This window comes from Suricata suricatta, chromosome 12 (genome assembly GCF_006229205.1).
Source record: "Suricata suricatta isolate VVHF042 chromosome 12, meerkat_22Aug2017_6uvM2_HiC, whole genome shotgun sequence".
Taxonomy (NCBI): Eukaryota; Metazoa; Chordata; class Mammalia; order Carnivora; family Herpestidae; genus Suricata; species Suricata suricatta.
Window position 1 is genome coordinate 105,863,823 of NC_043711.1, and position 24,987 is coordinate 105,888,809.

General features: G+C 55.6%; 3 protein-coding genes across 13 annotated transcripts in view; all 3 read left to right on the forward strand.

Moving 5' to 3' along the window:
• The window catches only part of ABHD16B (abhydrolase domain containing 16B), a 1,621-nt gene extending 365 nt beyond the window's left edge, over positions 1-1,256 (forward strand). Inside the window, exon 2 of the mRNA XM_029917246.1 lies at positions 1-1,256. This exon is cut by the window's left edge and continues 62 nt beyond it. Within this exon, the coding sequence (XP_029773106.1) occupies positions 1-1,205 (1,205 nt within the window). The 3' untranslated portion in view covers positions 1,206-1,256.
• Positions 1,257-3,135: 1,879 nt separating this feature from the next.
• TPD52L2 (TPD52 like 2) lies at positions 3,136-21,292 on the forward strand. 9 transcript variants are annotated; one of them, XM_029916745.1, is made up of 9 exons: positions 3,141-3,307; positions 7,712-7,857; positions 9,736-9,884; positions 10,853-10,912; positions 15,428-15,529; positions 18,581-18,607; positions 19,395-19,436; positions 20,546-20,594; positions 20,695-20,965. In XM_029916745.1, exons 1-9 carry the CDS (start codon positions 3,289-3,291, stop codon positions 20,698-20,700), a joined length of 600 nt encoding a protein of 199 aa, XP_029772605.1. In that variant the 5' UTR covers positions 3,141-3,288; the 3' UTR covers positions 20,701-20,965. The 9 variants fall into 9 exon arrangements, 8 of the variants coding, with proteins under 8 accessions (XP_029772601.1, XP_029772599.1, XP_029772605.1 ...); XM_029916742.1 differs by lacking the exon at positions 20,695-20,965 and adding an exon at positions 17,366-17,492; XM_029916740.1 differs by lacking the exon at positions 20,695-20,965 and adding an exon at positions 21,102-21,292 and having other exon boundaries at positions 3,142-3,307.
• A 107-nt stretch (positions 21,293-21,399) lies between these two features.
• The window catches only part of DNAJC5 (DnaJ heat shock protein family (Hsp40) member C5), a 39,950-nt gene continuing 36,362 nt past the window's right edge, over positions 21,400-24,987 (forward strand). For all 3 annotated transcript variants that reach the window (XR_003900872.1, XR_003900871.1, XM_029916747.1), the window contains exons 1-2: positions 21,400-22,689; positions 22,767-22,859. The gene's annotated coding sequence lies outside the window, so the exon portion shown is untranslated. The remainder of the gene's footprint in view (positions 22,690-22,766; positions 22,860-24,987) is intronic.

The window sequence follows — 24,987 nt, forward strand, 5'->3', positions numbered from 1 at the left end:
GGGACGCGCCGGGACGGCAGCCGCGCGGAGCGCGCGGCCAAGTGCAGTGCCTCCTGCAGCAGATCCGCGAGCTGCCCGGCCAGCTCGCCAGCTACGTGCTGGCCCACTCGCTGGGCCGCTGGCTCGTGTACCCCGGCTCCATGTTCCTGATGACGCGTGCGCTCCTGCCTCTGCTGCAGCAGGGCCAAGAGCGCCTCGTGGAGCGCTACCGCGGTCGGCGCGCCAAGCTGGTGGCCCGCGACGGCAACGAGATCGACACCATGTTCATGGATCGCCGCCAGCACCCAGGCAGCCACGGCCGCGGTCTGCGTCTCGTCATCTGCTGTGAAGGCAACGCTGGCTTCTATGAGATGGGCTGCCTGTCAGCGCCCCTGGAGGCCGGCTACTCGGTGCTGGGCTGGAACCACCCGGGTTTCGGGGGCAGCACGGGAGCGCCATTCCCTCAGCATGATGCCAATGCCGTCGACGTGGTGGTCAAGTACGCGCTGCATCGCCTGCACTTCCCGCCTGCGCACGTGGTGGTCTACGGCTGGTCCATCGGTGGCTTCACGGCCACCTGGGCCGCCATGACCTACCCGGAGCTGGACGCGCTGGTCCTGGACGCCACCTTCGACGACCTCGTACCGCTGGCCCTGAAGGTCATGCCCCACAGCTGGAAGGGGCTGGTGGTGCGCACTGTGCGCGAGCACTTCAACCTCAACGTGGCGGAGCAGCTGTGCCGCTACCCCGGGCCGGTACTGCTGCTGCGGCGCACGCAGGACGACGTGGTCAGCACCTCGGCCCACGTGCGCCCCCTGCCGTCCGGCGACGTGGAGGGCAACCGCGGCAACGAGTTGCTGCTGCGTCTGCTGCAGCACCGCTACCCAGTCGTGATGGCGTGCGAAGGCCGCCAGGTCGTCGCGCGCTGGCTGCGCGTCGGCAGCCTGGCACAGGAGGCCGCCTTCTACGCGCGCTACCGAGTGGATGACGAGTGGTGCCTGGCACTGCTGCGCTCCTACCGCGCGCGCCGTGAGGACGAGCAGGGGGACAAGGAGGCCTGGGGGCCTCACGGGCTCTCCTTCCCCTGGCTCGTGGGCCAGGGCCTGAGTCCGCGGCGGCGCCGGCAGCTCGCGCTCTTCCTGGCACGCAGGCATCTCAAGAACGTGGAAGCCACGCACTGCAGTCCGCTGGAACCGGAAGAGTTCCAGCTGCCCTGGAGGCTGTAGTCCTGGCCCCTCCCCACATGTGTAACCAGTAAAGCTGGCCCTGCCTGGGGATCCCGACCTGGTGTCTGGGGGAGGGTGCGATGGCACATAGGGAACCGGCGCTCTCCCTCCCCTGGGCGTTCCCCTCTTCCCTCCTGCAGCTTCTCCCTCAACCATTTGTGGACATCCCAGTCTGCGCCCAGCTCCTAAAGGGAATGTAGAGATTAGCCTGGCCCAGTTTATGGCAATGCTGTGTTGACAGATGCTTTACCTCAAAAGGATGATGGGAGCACGGGCTGTGGGACCTCGGAAGGGTGCCCTTATCTTGGATCAGGATGCACAATGGCTCTGGGAAAGATGAGTGTGAGAGGCTTTGTGTAAGTCACCCCTAGCTGTGGGAGGACATTGGCATTGGAAGACTATAAAGCAGGTCTTAGCAGCTAGGCCTAACCAGGAGTTAGTGATGCTGGGCTTTCTTGGGTCCCCTCCCCACCTCCGCACTCCTGGCTGGTATAGGAGAGGACAACAGACTCAGAACAGGTATTCCCAGTGGCTGCCCATGCCCAGTACACCTGCACTGACCATTCTTTTGCTAGGCGTCCCTTTGAGCCAGGCCTCGGATCGGCACTGTGCCTGGGCTCAAGGATGTTACACAGAATGAGAAACGAGCCTTCTGCTCTCCACCATCTGTAATGCAATCACTTCTTTACCATCCGCCATGAACTTCGTGAAGTGGGTACTACTGGCCTTCCCCAGCACCCGGGGACTGGGGCTAGCCAGAGTGGGCAGTGCAAGGGACTACGAAAAAATGGAAAGAAGGCACGTGGGGCGGACATATAGTTGACAGCACCAGAGCAAGACATGGCCATGATGCAAGTAGGCCAGTGCAAGCCAGACGTGACCTTCGGCCCCAGGAAGACCCCCGTAGTGAGGTGCGCTTTAAGCTGATGCAGGAAAAGGAGTTAGCCAGATCAAGGAAGGGGCTTCCACAGAGGGATCAGTACATGCAAAGTGGGTTGGCCGGAAAGGGGGAGTGCAGTCCAGAGGGTCAGATCCTGATGGGTTTGAATGCCATTTAAGAATTTGCTTCCGGTGGCTATTAGGTGCCAAAGAGGTGAAATTCTGGGACTTGTTTTAGCGAAATAAGTTGTCTGGTGTTTATACACCTCTCCTTTGAGAAAGTCCAGCAAACTCTTGTTCCAGCATTTGCTGGAAGCTTTACAACTAGTTGAGTGACCTTGGACAAATTACTTTAACCTCAGTTTCCTCATCTGTAAAGTGGGTAGGGCTCCACCGGGCTCACCGGGTTGCCGTGAAAATGAAGTGAAAGAATACCGGGTGGCACCCGGCACAGAAGCGCGGAGGCTTCCCTGCAGGCCAGTTCCTGCCGTTTCAGCTGTGCGTGCACGGGACCCAGGGCAGGCGCTCGCGGACCGGGATGCCTCCAGCCTAGTGAGCGCAGCGCCTGCAGGGCTACAGGACGAATCGCAGACACTCCTTTTCCTGCGTGACTTCCATACAATTTAAAAAAAAATCCCCATAAAGAAGAACTTAAAAAAAAAAACTGGAGGGGGAAGCTAACTCCAAAGTCAGGGGGCCGGGCCTCAAACGGTCTGTGCGATATGTGAGCCATGGCAGTTCTAGGCAGCGGCAAACACCCTCGAGACCTTCCATGATGCCAAACCCAGCGCTCTCATAACGTCATGTTGGACGGTCCTCCCAACTTCCACCGTCCCCGAATTCCTTCGGACCGTTCTACCTGTGTGTCTCGCTGGTGGAACCGACTCGGGAGGGATTCCTTAAGAACCCGCCCTTCCTTTCCGGCTTTATCCGCAGTCTCGGCCAATCAACTTGGAGCAGGTAATAGGGACTGGGCCGAGCAAAGTACTCATTGGACACCATTAATGGGGGTGGGACAAAGGCGGAGCCAGCGTCAAAGCGGAAGTGGGTCGTCGCGCCGCTGATTACGTGCTGCCGCGGTGGCTGAGGCGGTTCCGCTGGCCGCTGTGTACGCGACGAGCGAGTCCTGGTGCGGCCAAGTCGGCTCCTGCGGCGCCCGAGAGCCCGGCCCCGACCCCCGCCGCGGCCCGGCCGCCGCCTGAACATGGACTCCGCAGGCCAAGGTACCCGCGGGCTCGGTGGCTTCGCTTCTTGAGCCCAGCCCGTGCTCCTGCCCTCTGCGGCAGCGCGTCTCGGACTCTTCGATCCCCTCGCCTCCATCCGCCCTGTGGCTCCTTTTCAGCGCCCATGCGCCCGGCCTCGAAGCTCCCGATGGCCGGGCGTGCGTCTTCCCGCCCCGGGCTTGGACCCCTCACCGCGCTACCCTGGGGCCGCTCCGAGGACCGGTTCCCCGGCACCCCTCCCCTCGTTCCCAGAGTTTTGGGTTTTCTCTCCGGGCAGCTGTCGTCATGCCCCCTCCCGACTCTTGCCTTGTCGACCGCCTTCCGTCCCTTCGCAGGGCCCTTGAGGACACTCCATCCGGCCCTAGATCAGGGTGGCGTGTTGTGCGCTTTTCTCCGGGAGGGAAGAGAGGGGAGGGGAGATGGAACCATCTTCGCGTTCAGTGCAGCGCCCCTTGGGTGGCAACGCTGCTCGGAGCCCAGGCTTCTTAGGGATCGTCTCAAGGGGGGAATGGTGCAGTGAGTCAGGGCACACCCAGCATACTGGGCCAGTTTCCAGAACAGACACCCCTGACCGGTTTGAGATGGCCGCTGGGGGTGTGGAGCGGGCCCAGGAGATTAAAATCATGAGAAGGTGATTCAAGTTGATCTTCCATTCTGGGGAGTACAAAAGAGACACTAAATTCCTATGTTAACATAACTATCCTGGATAATTTTAGGATTTTCTCCCCCTACCATTTGACCTGTATCAGCATATTAATTAAACAGAAGTCCTAAGTTCTCATACACTGTGTAGATTTTTCAACCTCTGCACTCTACTTACAACATAGTTGAACATCCAAAGCCACCAGTTTTGTTAGGTTCAGGTTTTTCCATTTGACTTGTATGTCTAATTTAGGTAAGGGTCATAAGCATCGGATTCTGCCCATAATACTGCTAGAAAGCGCTCACGAGCACTTACTGGTATGCCAAATGCCATACCAAACCTCTTTCTCAAATGGCCTTTTTCCATTTTCAGAATAACCCCTTGAGATTATTCCTTGTGTTATCTCCATTGCAGATTATACAGTTCTAGAGACCTGAGACTCACCCAGGAGGGACTCTAGCCCCCGAGTTTCTCCTACAGCACCAGCCCCACACTCTAGGTCTTTTGATGACACTTTCTTGCCTTAGTCTCCTCTAAACCAGAGTGTGAATGGCATCTACCTACAGGGTCGTGGTGAGGTTGGTATCGCACAGAATGATCATGTGGTGCTTTGGCGTGTTTGGTGAGTGACCAGTTTCTATCTGGGGGTGACTGTGGGATTCGCCTTTAGCTTCATGGGCAGAAACTGTCCAAGTGCCGACTTACTTACCTTCCTTCATTTATTATTAAATGTTTATTTTTGAGAGAGCAGGGGAGGGGCAGAGAGAGAGGGACAGAGGATCCAAAACAGGCTCAGTGCTGACAGCAGAGAGCCCACGTGGGGCTTGAACTCATGTACTTCAAGATCATGACCTGAGCTGAAGTCAGTCGATTGAGTGTCTAACCCTTGTTTTCGGCTCTGGTCACGATCCCAAGGGCCATGGGACTGAGTCCTGCACTGTGTGGAGACTGCTGAAGACTTTCTCTCTCTCCCTCCCCACCCTCCCTCTCTTCTGTCCCTCTCCCCTCCTTGCACTTGCTCTCTCTCTAAAATAAAAATTAAAAAAATAGAAGAGCGAGATTGTGGACATTTTAAGGCATTTAGTGAATTTGAGTAGATTCAGCACAGCAACAAACACGGTCTCATTTGAACTTCCAAAATGGAATTTCTTGTTACCACTACCGCTTTAATGAGGAGGAAACTTGATTGAATGAATGAACAAATTAATTACGGAAAACAGAGGAGTCCAATGATGGAAAAAAGAGAAACTGAGGCCAGGAAACAGTTGAACAAAGTAACAAACAAGCATCCTCCTTTAGAACATCTCAGCAAGTCGCTCTCAGCTGGGGGAGATTGTGTACCCCCGTGGCACATCTAGAAGTGTCTGGAAACGGGTGCCTGCGTGGCTCAGTCAGTTGAGCATCCTCCTTCAGCTAAGGCATGGGCTCACAGTTCCTGAGTTCAAGCCCCGCACTGGGTTTGCTGCTGTCAGCCTGTTAGCACAGAGCCCACCTCAGATCCTTTGTCTTCTTCTCTCTGCTCGTCCCCTGCTTGCACGCTCCCAAAAATAAATAAATATTGTTTTAAAAAAAAAAAGATTCAACACAGCAAATGAAGTAAAGTCATGTAGATTGATTTCAGTTAAAAATCAGAAGCGGTTGATAGGGGCACCTGGGTGACTTGGTTAACCTCTGGCTCTCGATTTCAGTTCAGGTCATGATCTCATGGTTCATGGGATCGAGCTCTGAGTCAGGCTCTATGCAGATGTGTCAGAGCCTGCTTGGGATTCTGTCTCTCCTTCTCTGTACCACCCCCCCCATCACAAGATAAATAAACATTTAAAAAAATCTTTATGTCTTTATTTTATTTTGAGAGAGAGGCAGAGGCAGAGAGCAAGCAGGGGAGGGGCAGAGAGAGAGGGAGACAGAATCTGAAGCAGGCTCCAGGCTCTGAGCTGTGAGCACAGAGCCCAATGCGGGGCTCAAACCCACGGACTGTGAGATCATGACCTGAGCTGAAGTCAGATGCCTAACTGGCTGACCCACCCAGGCACCCCATCATTTTTGAAGATCTGAATCAGTTGATAAAAATAGTGGTCATGCTTCATTGAGTAAACGTGTATCGAGTGCCAAGGAAGTGCTGACCTTCAGCTCTGTGGGACATGTGAGGGAATCAACTAAATAGAGCATCTTTGTAGGGTTTTTTTGTTATTTTAGAGAGAGAACGGGGCGGGGCAGGGGGGGCAGAGGGAGAAAGAGAATCCTAAGTAGGCTTCACCCTTAGCACAGTGCGGCGCTTGATCCCACAACCCTTGGATCGTGACCTGAGCCAAAATCAAGAGTAGGACGCTCAACCAACTGAGCTACCCAGGCACCCCTAATGTAATCTATTTTTAGCAGATTCTAGGATTTTCACAGTAGAGAAGTATATTTGTAAGTACAGATAGTTTTCTTTCCGAATTTGTGGACTTACTATTTATCTTTTAAATTTATTATTAATTAAAAAAATTTTTGTGTATTTATTTTGGAGAGCAAGAGAGACTGAACACAAGCGGGGGAGGGGCATAGAGAGGGAGACACCGAATCCAAAGCAGGCTCCAGGCTCTGAGCTGTCGGCATAGAGCCTGACATGGGGCTCAAACCCATGAACTGCAAGATCATGACCTGAGTCGAAGTCGGATGCTCAACTGACTGAGCCACCCCGTACCCCTAACTTATTGTTATTTTTTATTAATTTTTTAAAATGTTTTTTTACTTTTGAGAGACAAAGCATGTGCAGGAGAGAGGCAGAAAGAAGGAGACACAGAATCTGAAGCAGGTTTTAGGCTCTGAGGTGTCAGCATGGAGCCTGACGCAGGGGTTGAATTCATGAACCTTGAGATCAAGACCTGAGCCAAAATCATAACTGGACGCTTGCCTAACTGCCTGCGCCACCCAGGTGCCCCCCCCCCCCCCCCGCCCAGTAATCTCTACACCCAACATGGAGCTTGAACTCCGACCTGGAGATGAAGAGTCAAATGCTGCTCTGAGTGAGCCACTGGGGTGGCCCCTATGCCTCTAGAGCACTAGGGACCACGCAGAGCCTGCTTTCGTGGCACGTGCTGCTTGTGTGCTACTGGAGAGTCGTGTGTTTGGAGTCGGAAAGAACTGAAGCAGAACACGTGTTTCTTTGTGTGGGATCTCGTTCACTTTTCGTGCCCACAAGCAGATGCGTTTACCGCGAAGAGAGCGCAGTGACTGCAGGAACTGGAACCCGACCCGGGGCAGCAGAGGTGTGGGGCGCGTCCTGCGCACCTCCCTGCGTGGTGCCGTGGAATGCGGGCCGAGAACAGATGCAGGGGCGTCGTGTTTTGCTGGCTCCCTGCACGTGTGCCTTGTGTGTAATGGGGGCATGTGCGCTGCTCGTCGGTTGATTGAAAGTGGTGCTTGTGTGTACAGAAGTTTCTTTGCCTTAAAAATTAGAAGGCCGGTCAGGTGCAGCTGCTTTGTTGGTAGCGAAGGCGTCCTATCTCAGGAGAGCCTGGCCTCCTGGGGACAGCGGAGTTCTGGTCGGGCTGCTTCATGCCAGCCTTTCTGGCTTCCTGAAGTGGCACCCTGGGTGGCCTGAGATGCCCTTGCCCCAGTGGCCCGAACCATACCAATGGAACCTGTCAGAGCAGAGTGCTCTCCACGGCCCCCTCCACGCCCCGTAACCTGTCCTCACCTTTGCTTTCTCCCTTGGTGGAGACCTGTTTACTTCCCTGTAACTTCTTACTGATGATTTCTGACTTTGTCTCTGGCAGATATCAACCTGAATTCCCCTAACAAAGGTCTGCTGTCCGACTCCATGACAGATGTCCCTGTCGACACAGCGGTGGCCGCCCAGACTCCTGCTGTTGAGGGTCTGACGGAGGCTGAGGAGGAGGAGCTTAGGGCCGAGCTCGCAAAGGTGCTGTCTCAGCCGTCTGTCCTGGGGTAACCATGAGTTCAGGCCCCTCTGGCTAATGAGGGGCCAGAGCCCGGTCTGCGCTCTGCAGACATTGCCCTGGGAGGTCATTCCCAGAATCCCACAGAAATTGCTGTCTGTGGCCGCTTCCCACGTGCCTGATGCCTATGTTTGTGAGGCGGCTGCCCGCTCAGGGCCAGGTGCTCCGAGCACACGGCCCCTGGACTTCTCCGCTGCGAGGGACACTGGGCAATTTCCAGGCCCCACAATCTGTCTGCCCCGGGATCTTCATTTTTCCTTTAAAAATTCTTCTTTTTGTAAAAAATGCTTCATGTGATCTTTAAAGCGAGAGTCCTTTAGGAAGAAATGGTAAATAAGCCAAACCTTCAACTATAATTTTTATTCAGACCAACTGCTGGGAGTGTTTCTTTTTACTGTGTGAGGCAGAGGCGAACAGTAACTCACATAGGATTCAAACTCTGGGGAATGAACTTGCCGATACCTGAGCGTAGCATTGGCTCAGGCAGAGGCCTGACAGGCCTTTGCTCTGTCTTCAGAGACTAGCCCCGTGTTGATGCGTCCTGAGTCTAAAAAGAGCTAATTGTGAGGATGACCGTCAGCCCACGGCCAGGTGTCAGGCCGGGGGGAGAGCCCGCAGCAGCGTCTGCCTCGAGTGAGGGGCGCGGCGGCAGTGCGGTGGGGCCCTCGGCCAGCTCAGCTGCGGAAGCTCCGCGCCACTTACAGTTTTCAGCGTGCGTGTCCCCAGGGCAGCCGTGTTGATCGTCGCGCCCTGAGTGGGATGTTATAGTCATTGGTCTTTGTTGCTGGAGTAACTGTAACAGTTTGACCTTAGGTGATCCTGTGTTTCTAAATTATTTCTTGTTTCTACTATTTTGTGCTAGAAAAACTAGTGATATAAGGGCTTTGAGCTACTTTTTATTGCCTAACGCCAAATAATCATTCTTTAAAAGAAAGATTTAAAAAAATTTTTCATTTGTTTTCTTGTTTAAAGTTCATTTATTTTGAGAGAGACAGAGACAGCGTTTGTGGGGCAGGGGCAGAGAGGAGAGAGAATCCCAAGCAGGCTCCATGTTCAGTGCAGAGCCCGATGTGGGGCTCAAACTCCCGAAACTGGGAGATCATGACCTGAACCAAAACCAAGAGTTAGACGCTTTGCTGACTGAGCCACCCAGCCCCGCAAGGGAGACTTTTGTGTAGAGCAGCCATCGATGCAGACCTTCGAGTAGTGGGGCTCCGGCCTCCAGGGGCTCTTCTTTCTCAAGTTGTATCCTTTTTTAGTTTTAGGGCCTGAGGAGTCAGGTCTTTATTTTCAGGGTTCTTTCTAGTCCCCAATTCAAACTGCCTTAAACACAAAAGAGAATTTTGGCTTGGGTAACTGCCTTTGCCAAGGCTAGAGCTGACCTTGGAGACATACATGTCACTTGGGTCTCTGATGGGCCATCTGTCTGTCAGCTCTGCCTCCTTCCCAGTGCATGCGGAATTTCTCCTCTGTGCGGGTGGGGCCTGGCTGCTGGCAGTTCCAGCTTCCGAACCCAGACTCAGAGCCTGGAGGGGGCGGGGCTTGTCTCTTCTGACACCTGTGCCCAGTCCCAGAGCAAGCTCTGACAGGCCTTGCTTGGTCATCCGTGGGTGGGCACAGTATCTGGTAGCCCCACCAGAACCACTTGGCTTGAGGGGAGGAGACAGTTCTCCTGAAGAAGCTGGGGTGCTGGTACCAGGTAAGCGATGCCTGTCATAGACTCTGTTCCTAAGACAAGTCATGTGCCCTAAGCGGAAAGTCCTTACGCAATTCCAAGAAACCTCATGTGTGTGTGAGGATGTTAGTCACTTCCTGCAATCAAGTCAACTCTGCTTTTGCAGGTGGAAGAGGAAATCGTCACTCTGCGCCAGGTCCTGGCAGCCAAGGAGAGGCACTGTGGCGAGCTGCGGAGGAAGCTGGGCCTCTCTGCCTTGGAGGGCCTGAAGCAGAACCTGTCCAGGAGCTGGCGTGACGTGCAGGTCTCCACCGCGTAGGTGCCTGCCCGGTGGCAGAGGTGCCCCTAAAATCTGGAGGGTGTTCACCAGGCTGGTGTCCCCGCCTCGTCAGTGGGATGCTCCCTGCTTGGGGACAAGGGGCCTCACAGAACGAGGGGACGGAAGGTCCCTGTCTGTAGGCAGTCGGCCAGAAGGCCGAGTCCTTGGCCTAGCCACTGGCATGTCTTCCAGGAGGTTTGAGTCTACATATATTTGTACAGGTGGATGGATGTACCAGTCAGTTGTCCAAACAGAAATCGACAAGACTATATTTCAGGGCACAAATCTGAGAGAACACTTTAATTAGGTCCATAACGAGACTGATTTTCTTGTTGTCCTCAGAGCTCAGTGTCTGCTGAGGTAGACATGAGTCCTTCTCATGAGCATGATATGGTCACAGCCCTAGGACTTCTGACCCACATGTGACTCTGCTCTCTGAATTGGGGGAGTGCCGCTTACATGACTCCTCTGAAATGTGTCCTCCAGGGCAGGGGCAAGGGGTGGGAAATGTTTCCCGCTGTCTGGGAAGCCACATCCCTGCAGAAGGATTGATCACATTTTACAAAAATCACCTACGAAAGCTCGTTTCTCTGTCCTAGGGAATCACAGGTATTGAGTCCCAAAGGGTTTCAGAGAAGTGTTTTGGGGACAGGGCTATGCCTTCCTCACTCCTCACAGCAGTGCTGTTCCCGAAAGGCCATCTCACATGGGATGACCAGGCACTCCCTTGGCATGACAGGAGGAGGACTTGTCAGTTCTGCCAGCGCCCCAGACCCCCCAGGGCTCCCCCGGCCCCCTTGGGCCTGCACACCAGGTGCCAAGAACCAGCAGACCTGGTCACACGCAGGCTGGAGAGTCCTATTCCTGCTCTCCAGTCCTTGTCTTCCCTGGAATTTCACCTGTGCTTTGAAATCTAAGTTGAAATATTGTTCTCAATAATTTACCACAGACTTTCTGTTTTTAGCTATATGAAAACCTCTGAGAAACTTGGAGAGTGGAATGAGAAAGTGACCCAGTCAGACCTGTGAGTGCCTTTGCCATCAGCACCTCCTCCTCCTCCTCCTCCTCCTCCTCCTGCTCTTGACACTCTTTTTAGAGACAGGGAGGCTGTGTGCACCTGGCACAAACCTGGTTTGGGTGTGTTTTGCCCATTTTATTGTTATATAATCCCTCTCCTAAACGCAAATGACACTCTACGTTCCGTGAAATGGGTACACTCACGGAAGGAAATCCACTTGCCGCCAGGCCACACCGAAGCGCTCCCTCTGGCTGCTGCGAACGCGTCCCCTGCTCGAGAGGCATGGCTGGCGGTAGGGGCCCCGCGGCCTTCGGAGCGGGCGGAGCGACCGAGCACCGTCCGGACTGATGCGAACGGTGTTTCGGGGTCTTGATTTTGGTCTCCCTTCCCTGCGGACCCCGCTGTGGCCGGGGGGGGGGTGGGGAGGTTCTCAGAGCTTCCCCTTCGGGGTGGTCCTTGAGCTGTGGGTGCCGCCTGGACCCTGCTTGTGGGGTCTTGCCGGAGGCTCTTTGTCTGAGGGGTACTGAGCTGTCTGTCACGCAGAACATGAGCAGAGTAGGGAACACACGGGGGTGGTTTCCATGTCTGTCAGAGCTGGGGTTCAGAGCGACTCTTGACCTTTTATTTGAGGTAGCAGCACTTCGTTCACCTGCACTCTAATTAGAATTCCTTGGAAGAGGGCGGGGTAATATTTTAAAATAGTCACTTCCTAGGATTTTTTAATCTTTTATTTAGGAGGAAGTGCTGTCATGGATACCAGAGACCCTGGGTGGAAAGTCCTGTGTCTGACTGAAGGGAAGTGGTTATTGAGCTTGTCTTCAAGGTTCCCGGGACCCCAGGTCACTTGGCTCCGAGTGTGGAGTTGTTACAGCCTGGCGTCACAAGGGGCAGTGGTGCTGGGCACCAGCGGGCTCCGGTGGGTCACGCTGTCTGTGTCTTTAGGGGTGACAGCCATTGCTGCCACACGTGCTCTGGGAGCCCTGGTGTGTTATGTCCTCAGGGCTGCGTCGGACGGTCCTTCATCAAGGTGTAGATGTTCTATAGGTTGGGACAGTGGCTGTCATTTGTGCAGTTTGGACCCCTGGCAGGCATGAACAGGGGAGGGGCAGAGAGAAAGAGACACAGAATCCGAAGCAGGCTCCAGCCTCCAAGCTAGTGGTCAGCACAGAGCCTGACGTGGGGCTCAAATCCATGAACCGGGAGATCATGACCTGAGCCGAAGTCGGAGGCTCAACCAATTGAGCCCCCCAGGCGCCCCCAGTCTTACTTTTCACTGTGGACTTAACTCTGAAAAGAGCCTTAGGAGACTTTAGTGCAGTTCCTAAAACCAACTGATGTAAAGTTGCTGGATTACTATTTCCAATAATGACAATTGTGAGTCCTCTAGAAGAGACCTGTGGCTCTGGGTGTGGAAGCTGCTGGTGAGATGGCCCTTTGAAGCGCTTCACCAGGCGGTGGCCACTCTCTTGGCGTCTCTTTCAGCCAGCAGCATGCTGGAAGGTGACAGAACTCGGGAGAACTGGGAAGCACACACGTCTGCCTGTAGTGCCGGCTGTCCTGGGCTGCGCCGGGCACAGACAGCTTCTCTCCGCTAACCTCTGTGTCCGGTTCAGAAGGCCGTCCATGGCAGCGGGGGTGTTCTGGCAGTTACGAGATGATCCCCTGGTTGAGTTCTTCCATTGGCAGATTGTAGCTACAGGCATACAGAGGTGGCACCAGACAGAGCTGCTGGTTGGGATATTGAGTCCTTTCATCCTAAGGGACAGAAAGCACAGTAGAGCTGAGTGTCAGCCTGAGAAGGAGGGAGGGGCCTTGGCTGGCGAGAAGCCCCTGCTCCAGGCTCACCTGACCAGGGCTCTCCTCACACTGGCTGCACCCTCCGGCTTCCCCTGGACAGTGCAAGGGGGTCCCCAGCAGGACAGCTTTGAATCTTTTTAGTACTGTGGCGCAACAGTCAGATGGCCCACTCTGGATCTTCCTGGGCTCTGCTCGTGGTCAGGGAGCTGGAAGCTAATCTGGCTGGCTGGACTGGGATCACTTGCCCACCCAGAGTTGGGGTGGGAGCAGCCCCACGCTGACTGCAGAGTTTGCTGATGGCGGGGGTGGCGTGGGGTAGGTGTGATTCCCAAAGGGGTGCTGGGCAGGGTGGCTTGGCTCCCAGCCCCATCATGGCCTGAGGTTGGCCTCTCCACTGGGGCAAATGACAGCCGTTCAGCCCCTGCACTGCATCTGCCCTGGGTTGGAGGTTCCCGTTTTGGAAGGAGTCCCTTGTGACACCTCATTTCCACACACCAGAAATGCTGAAGGTGGTGGAGTGGGGGGAGGTTGCCTCCCGTTCGTCTCCCTCGGGGGTGCCGCCCTTCGAATGGCCCACTCGTGAGTACCTCTCCTGCCAGTCACCCAGCGGCCGGCCCCGCTCTGAGTCACCCCAAGTGACCTCCTCATCACCAGGGATTCCTGGCATGGGCTTGTGGTCTCCAAGTGCAGTTCCCCACACGTGGCCCCGTGGGCACAGACAGAACTTCTGTAAGGACTTTTCCTTAAATCCTCCGCTTCAGACTGTTTCACTTCAACCAGTAGAACGTTAACGTGACCTCACAAGTTTGCTATCTTGTGAGAAGCAGCTTGAAGATGTTTTCTGAGTCTGTGTATCTGAAACCAAATGTCGCACGTCATCAGTTACCTTGTCCTTGGAGTTTTATGGTTGACGACCACACTCCCAAGTCTGTTTCTCGCAGGTGATCCGTTTTAACTCCCTTTGGAAGGAAAGCAGTTCACTGGGGTGGAGAGGTGGGGTGTGAGTGAGGTCCCTAACAGATACTGCATGTTAGGGACCCCGGAGAAGGTTCCAGAGCCTTTCCTTGAGCAGGCTGTGGGGTGAGGGACACGTAGTAGGTTTCCCTGTCCCTTTTCCCCACCAGCTTTGCCGACCCCATGGCCAACTGTGTGCATGTGCCAGCCCCTGCCTGGCAAAGGCTCCATTGGGTTGGAAGGCACCTTGGACGGTGAAAGCTGAGTCTGAAAACCCGCCCAAAAGGAGCATGCGCACTTCGGTTTGTGTGAGAGCCATCCTGTCTACATGCCATCTATGTCCCGGCCGCGCGGCTCTGGGCTGCAGCTGTGCAGGTGGCTGCGTTTCGTCCCCATTCCTGTCCTGTTCTGTGACCGCTTCTGACCATCACGGGGGAAGGGGCTTCTGGTGGTCGGATTTGTCTAAAGGTTGGATTTAGAATTAGACCTTTTTTGTTAGTGACTTCAGGAAATCCAAAAGCAAATTTTATAGTCAAGATTTTAGATTATTTTCTCTACGTCGTTAATATGTTCCAGGATTCACTGAACTTCCTGACAACGAAGATAAACACACTATTCTAATGACTTGAACGTGTTCTTAAACTCACTTTCTGGAAAGCACGTTTTTTAAGTCCTGGGCCCTGCTGGGCACCAAAGAAGCCTGAGGCCCCGCTGTGCTCTGAGCGAGGCTGCCCAGTTAGAGGGAGGCCCAGGAGCACACGAGGCCGGGCCTCCCCGCCGATGGGGGGGGCAGTGAGGGGGCAGGGCAGCAAGCGCTCACAGCGGGGCCTCCTGCGGATGGGACTGGGGAGCGTATGGGAGGGAAGGACTCCAAAGACCCAGTCCCGGTACTGCCTGTGCCCTGGTGACACCAGCGAGGTGTGAGAAAGTCACTTTAGGTGGAAGGCTGGCCTCTTGAGAGCCTTGCCGTCTCAAGCTGCTTCCTCAGGGCAGCGTGTCAGCGTGGCCAGAAATGAGTCCTCGGGTTCAGGCTCTGGTGTCTTTTGTTTATGGTGGCGGCTGGACAGGGTAGGTAGTAGCTCTCAAGGCAAGCCCAAGGTTGTCCTTGCTGTCCCTGGGGCCAAGGCCCCCTGCCTCTGCATCTCACAGATGTTGAGGTTGTGGATGCGTGTCTTGTGTGATGCATCCCCATGGGCATGGTGGGGGCAGGAGGGCGTGGAAAAGGTGGTCTTTGCTGTGACCCAGGGCCACCCCTTGCGCTGGAACGGGGGCATGAGATGAAGTTCCCTCAGTTCTGAAAGGGGTTTGTAAGACCATACAGGAGGGTCGAGGGCCAGAGGGGCTCCCAAGAGTCTGAGAGGCCAGCCTGCCCCAGGCCGCACATCCGCGCTGTCAAGGGCATCCTGCCGTGGGCGTGGCGGAGCTCTTACGTGAGAAGCTCCCTGAGTACAGTAACAGAACAAGGGGGTTTTTTTGGCTTCTATCCCAGACCCAGGGCCTCTGTGGGTCTGTCTCCTCCGTAGCAGGTGGGTCACCTGAGTGTTAGACCAGGTGGAGTCAGGTCAGGAAACCATGTTATTGTAGAGCTCGGAGTTTGTGACTGGCCACGCCACTGTCGTCCCTGCTCTGGGTCCCCTCCCTGGTGGCCAGACATGTGCTCACTAGCTGCTCCTCTATCTCTGGGGCTTTCTCTGGGCATGTGGCGTCCTTGACTCATGGGCGGTGGCTGCTCCTTCTGTTGGGCTCCTTCAACTGGTGTTTTCTTTGCAGCTACAAGAAGACTCAGGAAACTTTCTCTCAGGCGGGACAGAAGACATCGGCTGCCCTGTGCACAGTGGGCTCTGCCATCAGCAGGAAGCTCGGAGATATGAGGTGAGACGCCCTAGGTGTGTGGCCCAGTCGGGTGAGGGTTTGGGGTTTGGATCCACTAAAGGCTCTGCAGGGGCCCAGGGCTCAGATGCGTAACCCTCGGGGGCCCTTTGGCAGCCGCAGGTATGGACACACCAACCCTAGAGCAGTCGATTCACAGTTGCTTGTTTGTGGACTGCCTCTTCTGCCATTTCTGTGCTTCTTGGGGCAGGGGTTACTGTTTCCTTTGGGTAACTTAATGCTTAGGGTCTGTAAAGGCGGGTGCTTCCCATGGAAGTTCCACAGAAGGAAGATGACTCCGCCTGTAGGTCGGTGTCAGGGTGGGGTGTCCCTGTGGGCAGGCTGGCAGCCGGAACAAGTGTGTTGTTTCCTTGGAGTCTTGGCCTGGCCCGGATCTCAGAGAGTGTGTGGCTGCATGCCAGGGGCCCCCAGTGTTCTCTTCCAGAGCCGTTGAGACCTTCATGGCCATCAGAGGTGTTTCGAGTAGGGCCTGGGGCCAGAGAGTATAGCGATGGCTTGGACTTTGGGTGGAGCACATGTGGCCGCACCCGCCGGGCCTCCTCTGCTACCCAGCACTGAGCCAAGGGCACTGGTCCCCGGAGGGAGGCTGCGGTGTGAATCCTGGCACACCTCCTTGCTGTGCCCTTGGCAAGGCGCCCCTCTCAGTGTTGTTAGGACCAAGCATGCACTGTTGAGCAGCAATGTGGCGTGCATCCTAGCTGCCCCTCCTTCCCAGGGTGTCATTTCCCAGCCCTGGCCCCTGACCCATGCTTAGGACCAGACCCTTCACATAGGGATTTCAGGGAATGGCTCCCTGTGGCCCCCACCCCATGCTGAGGCTCCTATCTTCCCCGACTGGAGAATCACGCCATGGTGGTGCCCATGGGCTTGGTGTGTGGAGTGCAGCATTGAGGGCCCATCCTGCTCTGCCCCCCTACCCCCCGCCTTATTCTCAGGTGGGCTCCCTCCCTCCCTGCTTAGGTTAGGCATTTCCTCGCCCCACAGACCTGCCTGGCAGTTGCCTTGTGAGACCTCAAGGTGGGGGCTCTGCCCTGGCCATTTAACCAGAGGTGAGGACCCAGACATTCATACGCCATGGCCTATGCCCAGGGCTGTGCTCACCTTGTTTGTCTGATATAATTAGTCCCCTCCAATTTTTATTTAGAGAAATTGCAAATTTTCAGAGAGGCAGAACCATCAGGGCATGGTCTGTGTTCGCTCTGTCCGAAGGAGTGCGATCTCACCGCTGGAGATACGCTCATGGTCAAGGTCCTGAGCAGCTACGGCTGGGGGTCCTTTTGGGTCACCTTGTAAACGTAGCCTTATCCACAGCGGCTGTGACTGGCCCCTGCAAATGAGGCTCTGAGTGACAGCAGGGGGGTCGGCAGTGGTCCCTCCCGGCCACACGGTCTTCTGCTAATGCTTGACTTTGAGGGTGAGTTCATTTGAAATTAGATGGGACGCCATCGCTGCTGCACTGGGGGCCACCTGCTTGGGCCACCTGACCCGTGCTGTGGTAAGCCCGGTGACAGACTGGTCACAGGCCACTGGTGGCCTGGCCTTGCTCCCGGGGTTGCCACAGAGGGCGCGGCAGGCCGTCCCAGCGTTGCCGGGGTGAGAGCAGCATTTGAAGGAAGCAGGAAAGGTCTGCTGTGCCTCAGCGCCACGCTCGCTGGGAAGGCCCCCATCACTGCTGGCATTACCCACTCACATCACGCGTTCTCCCTCCCGGGCGTGTGCGGGGCGTCGGCACCGGCAGGAACGGCGGTGTTGAGCTCTCGAAGGCCGTTTTGACAGTGCGTTTCTCATCTGCTCCTTCACTCCTGCTCTCTGCTCCAGGAACTGGGGTGCGCCGCCGACCTGTGGCGAGCAGCCTTGGGTCATGTGCCCGGCCTCACTGTGCCTGTCGTTCGTCACATTTGCACTCGTGCTTCCAAGGACAAGAACCAGGTCGTACATAGACAAGGTGCCCAGACGCCTGGCCGGTTTGCCGGTGCACCCCACCATGGGGCTCCTTAGTTTTGCTCTGCTATGTTTTCGGGGATGTGGTGAACCCTGACATCTTAGGGTCTGTGATGTGTCCATCATCGCCTCACCCCGTGGTCTCAGGTTGAGCTGAGGTTGAGAATTCACCACTTCTTGAGAATGAAAATGAGGTGCAGGGAGGTTTATGATACTGAGGTGTTTGCGCTGCATCACTGGGCTCTGGAGGGCTGTCCAAGGGCAGCCTTGGTCTGGGAAGCTGGTCACATGCCCTGGGGCCTGAGGTGGCAGGTTGGGCCTGGGAATTGGATTTGGGTTAAAGTAGGGATCTCTGTCTAGCATGGTGACCCTTGAAGAGGCACCTGCCTTCTCCCACCAGGAGATGGCAGGGCCTGCTGGCCACCCAGGAGCCCATGTAATTGAGCCCGTGTTGCTCCTAAATGACGTCCATGTTGGGGGAGCCTCCAGAAGCCTGGCTGGGTGGTAGAGAACGTGGCTATATTGCCCCCGGACACACGAGTTTCTAGGTTGGCCTCTGCCAGCTGTAGCGTGGAGCCGGAGCGAAGGGTGCTGAGCCCGGGGGTGTCCGGGCCCGTCGCAGCATGCACCTGTGCGCCCTGGTCCAGCCAATGCCCTGTGGAGAGTGCGGCCTGCCCTGCTGATGTGGGGCTGGGCCAGGCCGACCCGGCTTCCGGATGCTGGCACACGCGGACCCTGCGAGTCGTGCCGCCTGCCTCCACACACCTCAGGCCTTTGTGCTGCTCCTCTCCTGGGGCTTCTGTCCTCTAATGCCACACAGGGTCGTGGACACACAGGTGCCTCATATGTGATGCTGGTGGGACCCTGGAGGGGCCAGTCGTGTGTGTGTGTGTGTGTGTGAGAAGGAGCAGCCACCTCGCAACCGAGTTTTGGCTTGGGGAGAGCATGTCCTGCTCCCCTTGGTGGTTTGAGGCCTGAGGGTGGTCACAGGGGCCCCTGCGTGGCCTTTTGGAGCTTGGGTGAGGGGCTGGGCGGGCACTGCCTTCCCATTCCTAACGCTGCGTTTCTTCTCCTCCTGCTGCTGCCTTTCAGGGCCCGTCCATTCTCACACTCATTTAGGTAAGGCTGGCGCGAGGCTTGCCTGTGGGAGGCTCTTCCCTTGACTCGGGGCAGGGTGGTCTCTGGCTGGCCCGGGGGCGGCTGTGGCCGTGTGGTTCCTCCCCAGCCCCGCCCCAGACCTCGTCCTTCCGGAGAACAGACGTGTTCATGCGGGAGGGGCTCGCTGACTCTCGTTCCCGGGTTCTGTGCCTCTTCATCTTCGACCCTGGCTCCCGCGCTCCTGCCGCGCCAGTGGAGAGCGTTCGGTTTATCACGTGAGGGCCGCGAGCAGCAGGGCACCTGTTGGGTGTCCTCCTGGGCGGTCCTCATGCCGCGTTGACCCAGTCGTGCTTGTCCAGCCCGACGCCAATGCTGCCTCGTCACACGCGCTTCCAGCTTGGAGGCCTGGAACCAAATCTAGAACAATGTGTGACTTTAAATATTTTTACTTACTTGACCTGGTTGTTTTTCTTTTGCCAAAAAGTCACTTGCTGTGAAGTCAAGTGAGGACATCTAACAGCTATTTGTACCAAAAGTATTTTAAAGCCGCAGGCTGAGGTCTTCCTAGCTTCCTATTTTAAAGCTCTCCCTCAGCACTGTCCCATTTCTGGGGTGACTTTGGAGGCCAGTGAGAGGAGCCTGGGGTCCTTTTCTTCCTGGGGCCAGGGGCCCTTCTGTGTGGCCGCCAGAGCTCACTGCCCTGCAGAGCCAAGTCTCTGTGTGGACGAGCCCATGGGTGTGGTGGACACCAGGCGCGCCCCGTGCTAACTCCTGCTTCCTTCTCTGCTTCCACCATGCTTCCAAGCAGCAGCTCTTCAATTCGCCACTCGATAAGTATGCCAGCCATGAGGTAATGTGCACTTGTGCTCAGAAGCTCCCAGAGCCGGGGCAAGCGGGGAGCGGGGGAAGCCGGGGTGGGGGGAAGGGTGGCTCCGGCTAGTCAGCCTCACACTTCCATATGGCTTGAGCCAAAGGCGATCTTCCTCCTGGCAGGCTCCTGATGGCCAAGGGTTGGAAAGATCCGTTCTAGGCTAAAGAGCTAGTGGGGGTGAGGCTCAGAAAAGGAGACCAATGTGTCAAACAGGGCTCCATCTGGAACCTTCCAGGGCTGCCAAGGGGTTTGGGCCAGGGAGGAGCAGAGAGGTGTACACACACACACACACACACACACACACACACACCTGGCACCCACAAGACTTCAGGTGCCTCCAAGCCTGTTACAGAAACCGTTTTCTCTGAACCTGGAGGGGAGTCTCGGTCTTATAACACCCAGAGTTGTGGCCTGCTCCTCGGAGCCTCCCGCTCACGTTTTCTGCACTGCGGGGCTGCAGCCGAGGCCCTCTGCGTTCTGTGGCTGCCTCATGCCGCTGCGTGTCTGGGGGTCCTTGATGGGCTGCTTCCAGAGGCCTGAGGGCAGGGAGGGAACTGGTTGTGTACGAGGGTGCAGGGTGGGGCTGGGGCTGGGGCTGGGGCTGGCCTGCTCTCTCCTCTGCCGCCTCCTCAGTCACTTGTTCCAGAATTGTCCTTGGTTTTCCTTTACTCGACTTCTGTGCGAGATTTGTGTCAGGAACACCTAGGACCTTCCATAACCTCAGTACGTGTGTATGTGGCGCGCAGCAGACATGTGCCCCACATCCCACCCACTGCCCAGTCAAGGGGTCTGCACCTCGTCCCTGTGAAGTCTGGGTCACACTTGCTGGCGGCATGCAGGTCTTCTGTTCTTGAAGTTGGCAGGTGCAGCTGACCTGTTCTGACCTGGAAACCTCTAAAATGACCTTGCCTGGGCTGTCTTCGGGGGGCGTGTCCTCTCTCCTTTTTGGCTTGTCACATGTTTACAGTGAGGTCTCAGGATCCTGTTAGGGGTCTTTCTGCAGGTTGACGCTAGCTCTGAGGCCCTTCAGATTTAGGAGGGCAGCAGAGCTGTTTGCTCCCTACACTGACCTCTCTCTCTCTCTAAAGGAATTCTGCAACCTTCAAGTCCTTTGAAGATCGAGTTGGGACCATAAAGGTAACTGTACTCAGACCGTCCATTTGGTTCCCTTGTTGGGTCATGGCCCATCGCTCACATGAACTTACGTAGTTGTCATGGATTCATTTGCATTTACTAGAGCTAACGCAGAGGGGCCCTCGCATCTTTTACATGGTTTCCCCCAGTGATCACATCCTGAAGTGTCATGACCAGCATATGACGCTGATACAGTGGTAACAGCTAAGGCGGAGAACAGTGTGATCCCCACAGCGACCCTCCCAGTGCTCCCCTTCCTCCTGCCCCACCCTCAGAACCAGTAATCTGCTCTCCGTTTCCACAACTGGAACCATACAGCACAGAGCCTTCGAAGATTGGCTCTTTCTATGAGGCATAAATCCCTGTCGCCTGTGCTTGTGGTTTGTTCCTTTTTATTGCTAATCAGTGTTCGTGTTGTGGGCTCAGCAGAGACCTGAACAGGCCTGGGACCTGCCCGGCTTTGTGGGCTCTGTCTCAGGTCTTTCTCTCTTGGTCTCTCCCCATCTGTAGTCCAAGGTTGTAGGTGGCAGAGAGAATGGCAGTGACCACCTTCCCTCCCCGACGAGTGGCGACAAGCCCTTGCCCGACCAGATGCCCTTCTAAGCCCGCCGCAGCTTTGCCCGGCCTCGGAGCGCGCGCAAGCCCACCTGTCACCGCCACAACTGCACCCCTGCAGCGGAGCAGCCGGCCAGGTCGCGGGCGAGGGCACGGAGCTGGTTTTGAGGACAGTTGTGCTGTTCACACGCGGACATGGCTGCCGTGCTCGCATGAGTTAGAGAACACAGTTTTGTACGCAGATGCTTTACACTGAAGTGGGTAGAGGCAGGACCACTGTGCAGTCTGCCCTGGGCTGCGGGGTGGACAGAACAGGGGGCTCTTCGGGAATCTGGCTGGATCATGAGAACGTGGAAGGATGGGAGAGTGATGCGCATAAAATATGTGGTTTTCCTAAAACCTATCTTTCCCTAACTTAGAGAAGGAGTTTACAGAAGGAAGATTCATCCAGGGAGCCCTACCTGATCTTCAGTTTTTATTTCAAATGCTAAACAAAAAAACTGTCCATTTTCTGAAACCCTCCAGAAAAGAATCTGGTTATCAGCGACTGCCTAATTGTTACACTAATGATCTAGCTTTAACAAAAGCAAATTCTTTATTTTTTAAATGCAGTGAATTTTTCCAAAATTAAAGCTAAGCAAAGCAGCTTTAGTCTCATAGTTAGCAAACATTTCTTTGGACTCAAGCTGAAATACAAGCCTTACATCGCCTTATGCTTTGTTTGTTTATAATGTTTTTATATATAAAAATAAGGGTTCTTTAGTGAGTTCTGAGCACTGTGTAGACTTCTGCATCTAGCCCGAAGGGCAGCATGCCTGGACCACTGGTGTGTTTTATTTTGCTGATGTGCTTCATCCTAGTGTGTGAAGCTTGCTCTCCTCTCAAGGACTGGGGCAGCTCCTGCTGGCCAGAGGGCTCCTGGGCCTCCTGGGGCAGGATGGGGGGCAGGAGAAAGAAAAGCCAGCAGCCCCACACAGGTAGCTGATGCGTTCCTGGCCGTCGGCTCCAGCCACCCGCCTGCTGCACACTGGGGCCAAGTGAGGAGCCGACGGGCCTTCACGGAGGTCAGCTGGAGCTCTGCTGTCACCTTTTCTCAGGAGCTACAAAGATCGGGTTCCCGCTCTGAGGCTGCCACACCCCAGCAACCTCTCAGGGCCCCTTTGGTGGGGTGTTTGTGGAGGGGCAGCTCCGTGCCTTACTGGCTCCCAGCAGGTAGAAACCTCTCCCGCGCGGGCATCTGTGTGCACTCAGAGTCCACGCTGGTGGACCAGTGCTGTGCTCTCTGGTAACCTGTGGGTCTGCCGCTTGCTTCAGACACCCAGAGGGGTGGGGCGGGGGCTGCAGAACACCGGTGGGGGTTTTTTCCTCGGGGTCAGAATCTCAGATGGGGTGTGGTGAGTAGGCAGGATGCAAGCATAGAAACATTTGTCTTTTCCTTAAAGTAAACAATGAGTCATTTGTCAATAAAGCATTTGTCAATAAAGCGTTCCTTTGGGGAAGAACCCGTGCCGCCTTGTGGAGTAGTCTTCCTTCATTCGTGAAGGTGAGGAAAGCGCACAGAGGAGACCCCTGGTGTCCTGGGCCTATGCTTGTATTCTCATTTCTTTCCCTTCGTCAAAGATGGTGCCCGATGTTCTGTGCCCTGCTTTTCCTTCATGCTCTGCCCTGGTGTGACAGATGTGTCCATCCCAGCTGTCCTGGGCGTTCCCAGTGGTAAGTGACTTTATGGGGAGTATTAGACTTCCCTTTGGGATCAGAGAGCAGGCTTGCTCCAAATGTGGTGGGGAAAGCAAGTAACTCCAAGTTGTAGAGATCTACACCCCATGTGGGACCTCAGTAAGAGAGCAAGTGACAGAAAGGTGGGAAAGCACCACCGCTACCTGCAATCAACAGTTCCCTGCATTTACTTTGAAAATGGGTTCCATGTAGTCTTCACCAATTAAATGTTTTGCGGGGAAAGGTCTGCTGGGCTTTGTGGGATAGACTGAATCTCTTGTGGACCCAGCCCTCAAGGGCCTTGCTACCCTGTTTGTAGGGAAAGACCAGGCATTCCCCTAAATAACAGGTTTGTGTGAGACGGGCTTGGAGAGCCAGGAGGACCAGAGCAGGGGTGGGGGGGCGGCCACAGACACACTTGGAAGAGGCCGGTGCTGGGGAGCAGCAACGGCGCCCGCTTCTCTGAAGCCTCAGTTCCCGGTCTCAGGGCGAGGATAAGGAGGTCTGCCTCCCGGGATTCAGGGCACGGAAAGCACAGGGTCTGACCGTAGCCACTGTTGGCATCTGACAGGCATCTTCTGTCATTTCTCTGAACAGGTTGGGTTGCTTATTTATAGACATAATGATGTACTTTTTAGATCATGCATCTTGCTCACTTTCAGGAACTACCACAAGAATTTTCTATGCTATTTTATAACCTTTGTGTACATTTTTAATAGCTGTGTTGTTCCGCTGAGTGTGCTCACTTGTACAGTTGGGTTTCCATGTTCACTATTGTAAGTAACAACATTAAGAGCATACACCTTTTTCTGTATTTGAGAACATTTTCTTAGGAAGAATATCCCTAAAATGGAACTCCTGTATCAAAGAGGGACTCCCTAAGGCCTGGTTCACTCATTCTTGCAGCTTCCAGCACAGGCTGAACACAACTTGTCCATTTTATTGCCTCCTTCCTCATATGATTCTGTCCCAGAAGCTTTCATCCTCTTGAATCAATAGTATTAATATGGCTTTTCTGCTTCTTGGTTTTCATAGGCCTTTTTTTACTACCTGCCTGATGTTGCACAATTTAATGACTATCAGGAGGCTTCCTGAGCTCTCTGCCCCAGCCAGCATTATGGCAGAGAGGTGTAAGAGGAGGGCAGAGGTGGATAGGGGTCAGAGCTTGTTGGCAAAGAGCCTGGGTTTTACCCAGTGTCATAGGAAGCGTTGGATGTCATCAGGTTTCTCGTTCATAAAAGACAACTCCGCTGAATGGAAAATGGCCAGTGGGCAAGAGTGGAAGTGAGGAGGCAGAAGCATCTGGGTGGCTTCTAGGATGAAAACTCCCGCATGCCAGTGTACCAGACACAGCAGGCACCGAATAAATGGTAGGACTGTTTACGGTCACAGGGAGTGATAGGGAAAGGGACAGGCAGGCCACCCCTCTCAGGTGGTCAATAGGATGAGCATGAGTCCTACCTGAGTAGGGAGGAAAGTGTGTGGACGCTAGTTCCGCTTTTCCACGCCACTGTTTGAAGGTGATTCTGGGGGGCTGGCTCGACAGTGGTGGGGGCACTTCATGAAGTTTGGGCAGGAAGGAAGTCCCATCTCTGCGCTCCAGGGATGAGCAAATGTCAGTTCCTAACAGTGGCCGGAGGAAGAGGGGCGTCGGCCTCCGGGTCATCTCCTATCAGCTCCCTCGCCCGTTCTTGGACGAGCAAAGTCAGCGTCGAGACAAGTCCGCACACCTCCCCTTTCGCGGGTCTCACCGCATCACCTACCTGCGCACCTGAGCACCACGGGCACCGGCAAGAGGCTCCGCCCGCGCGCCCCCGTTCCGCCCCTGCCCGGTAGAAAGCCCTTCCGGCTCTGCAGTGCAGGCTCCGCCCACAGCTCCCGGGGCTTCCGTTCCTGGGCTGTCACTTGAGGCTCCGCCCCTGGGCTGTCGCTCTGTGCTCGGCCCGCATACGACGTTCCGGAGCAGTCCCTGTCACCTTGAGGCTCCTCCCCCCGTGGGCGGAGCCTCCGCTTAGCGCTCTGGGCGCGTGCGCCGCCTGCCCCGCCCGCGGCTCCGACCCGCGGAGCCCACGTTCTTCCGGGGGCGCGCGCGCCGGTGCGGGTGCGTGCGAGAGCGTGCGTGAGC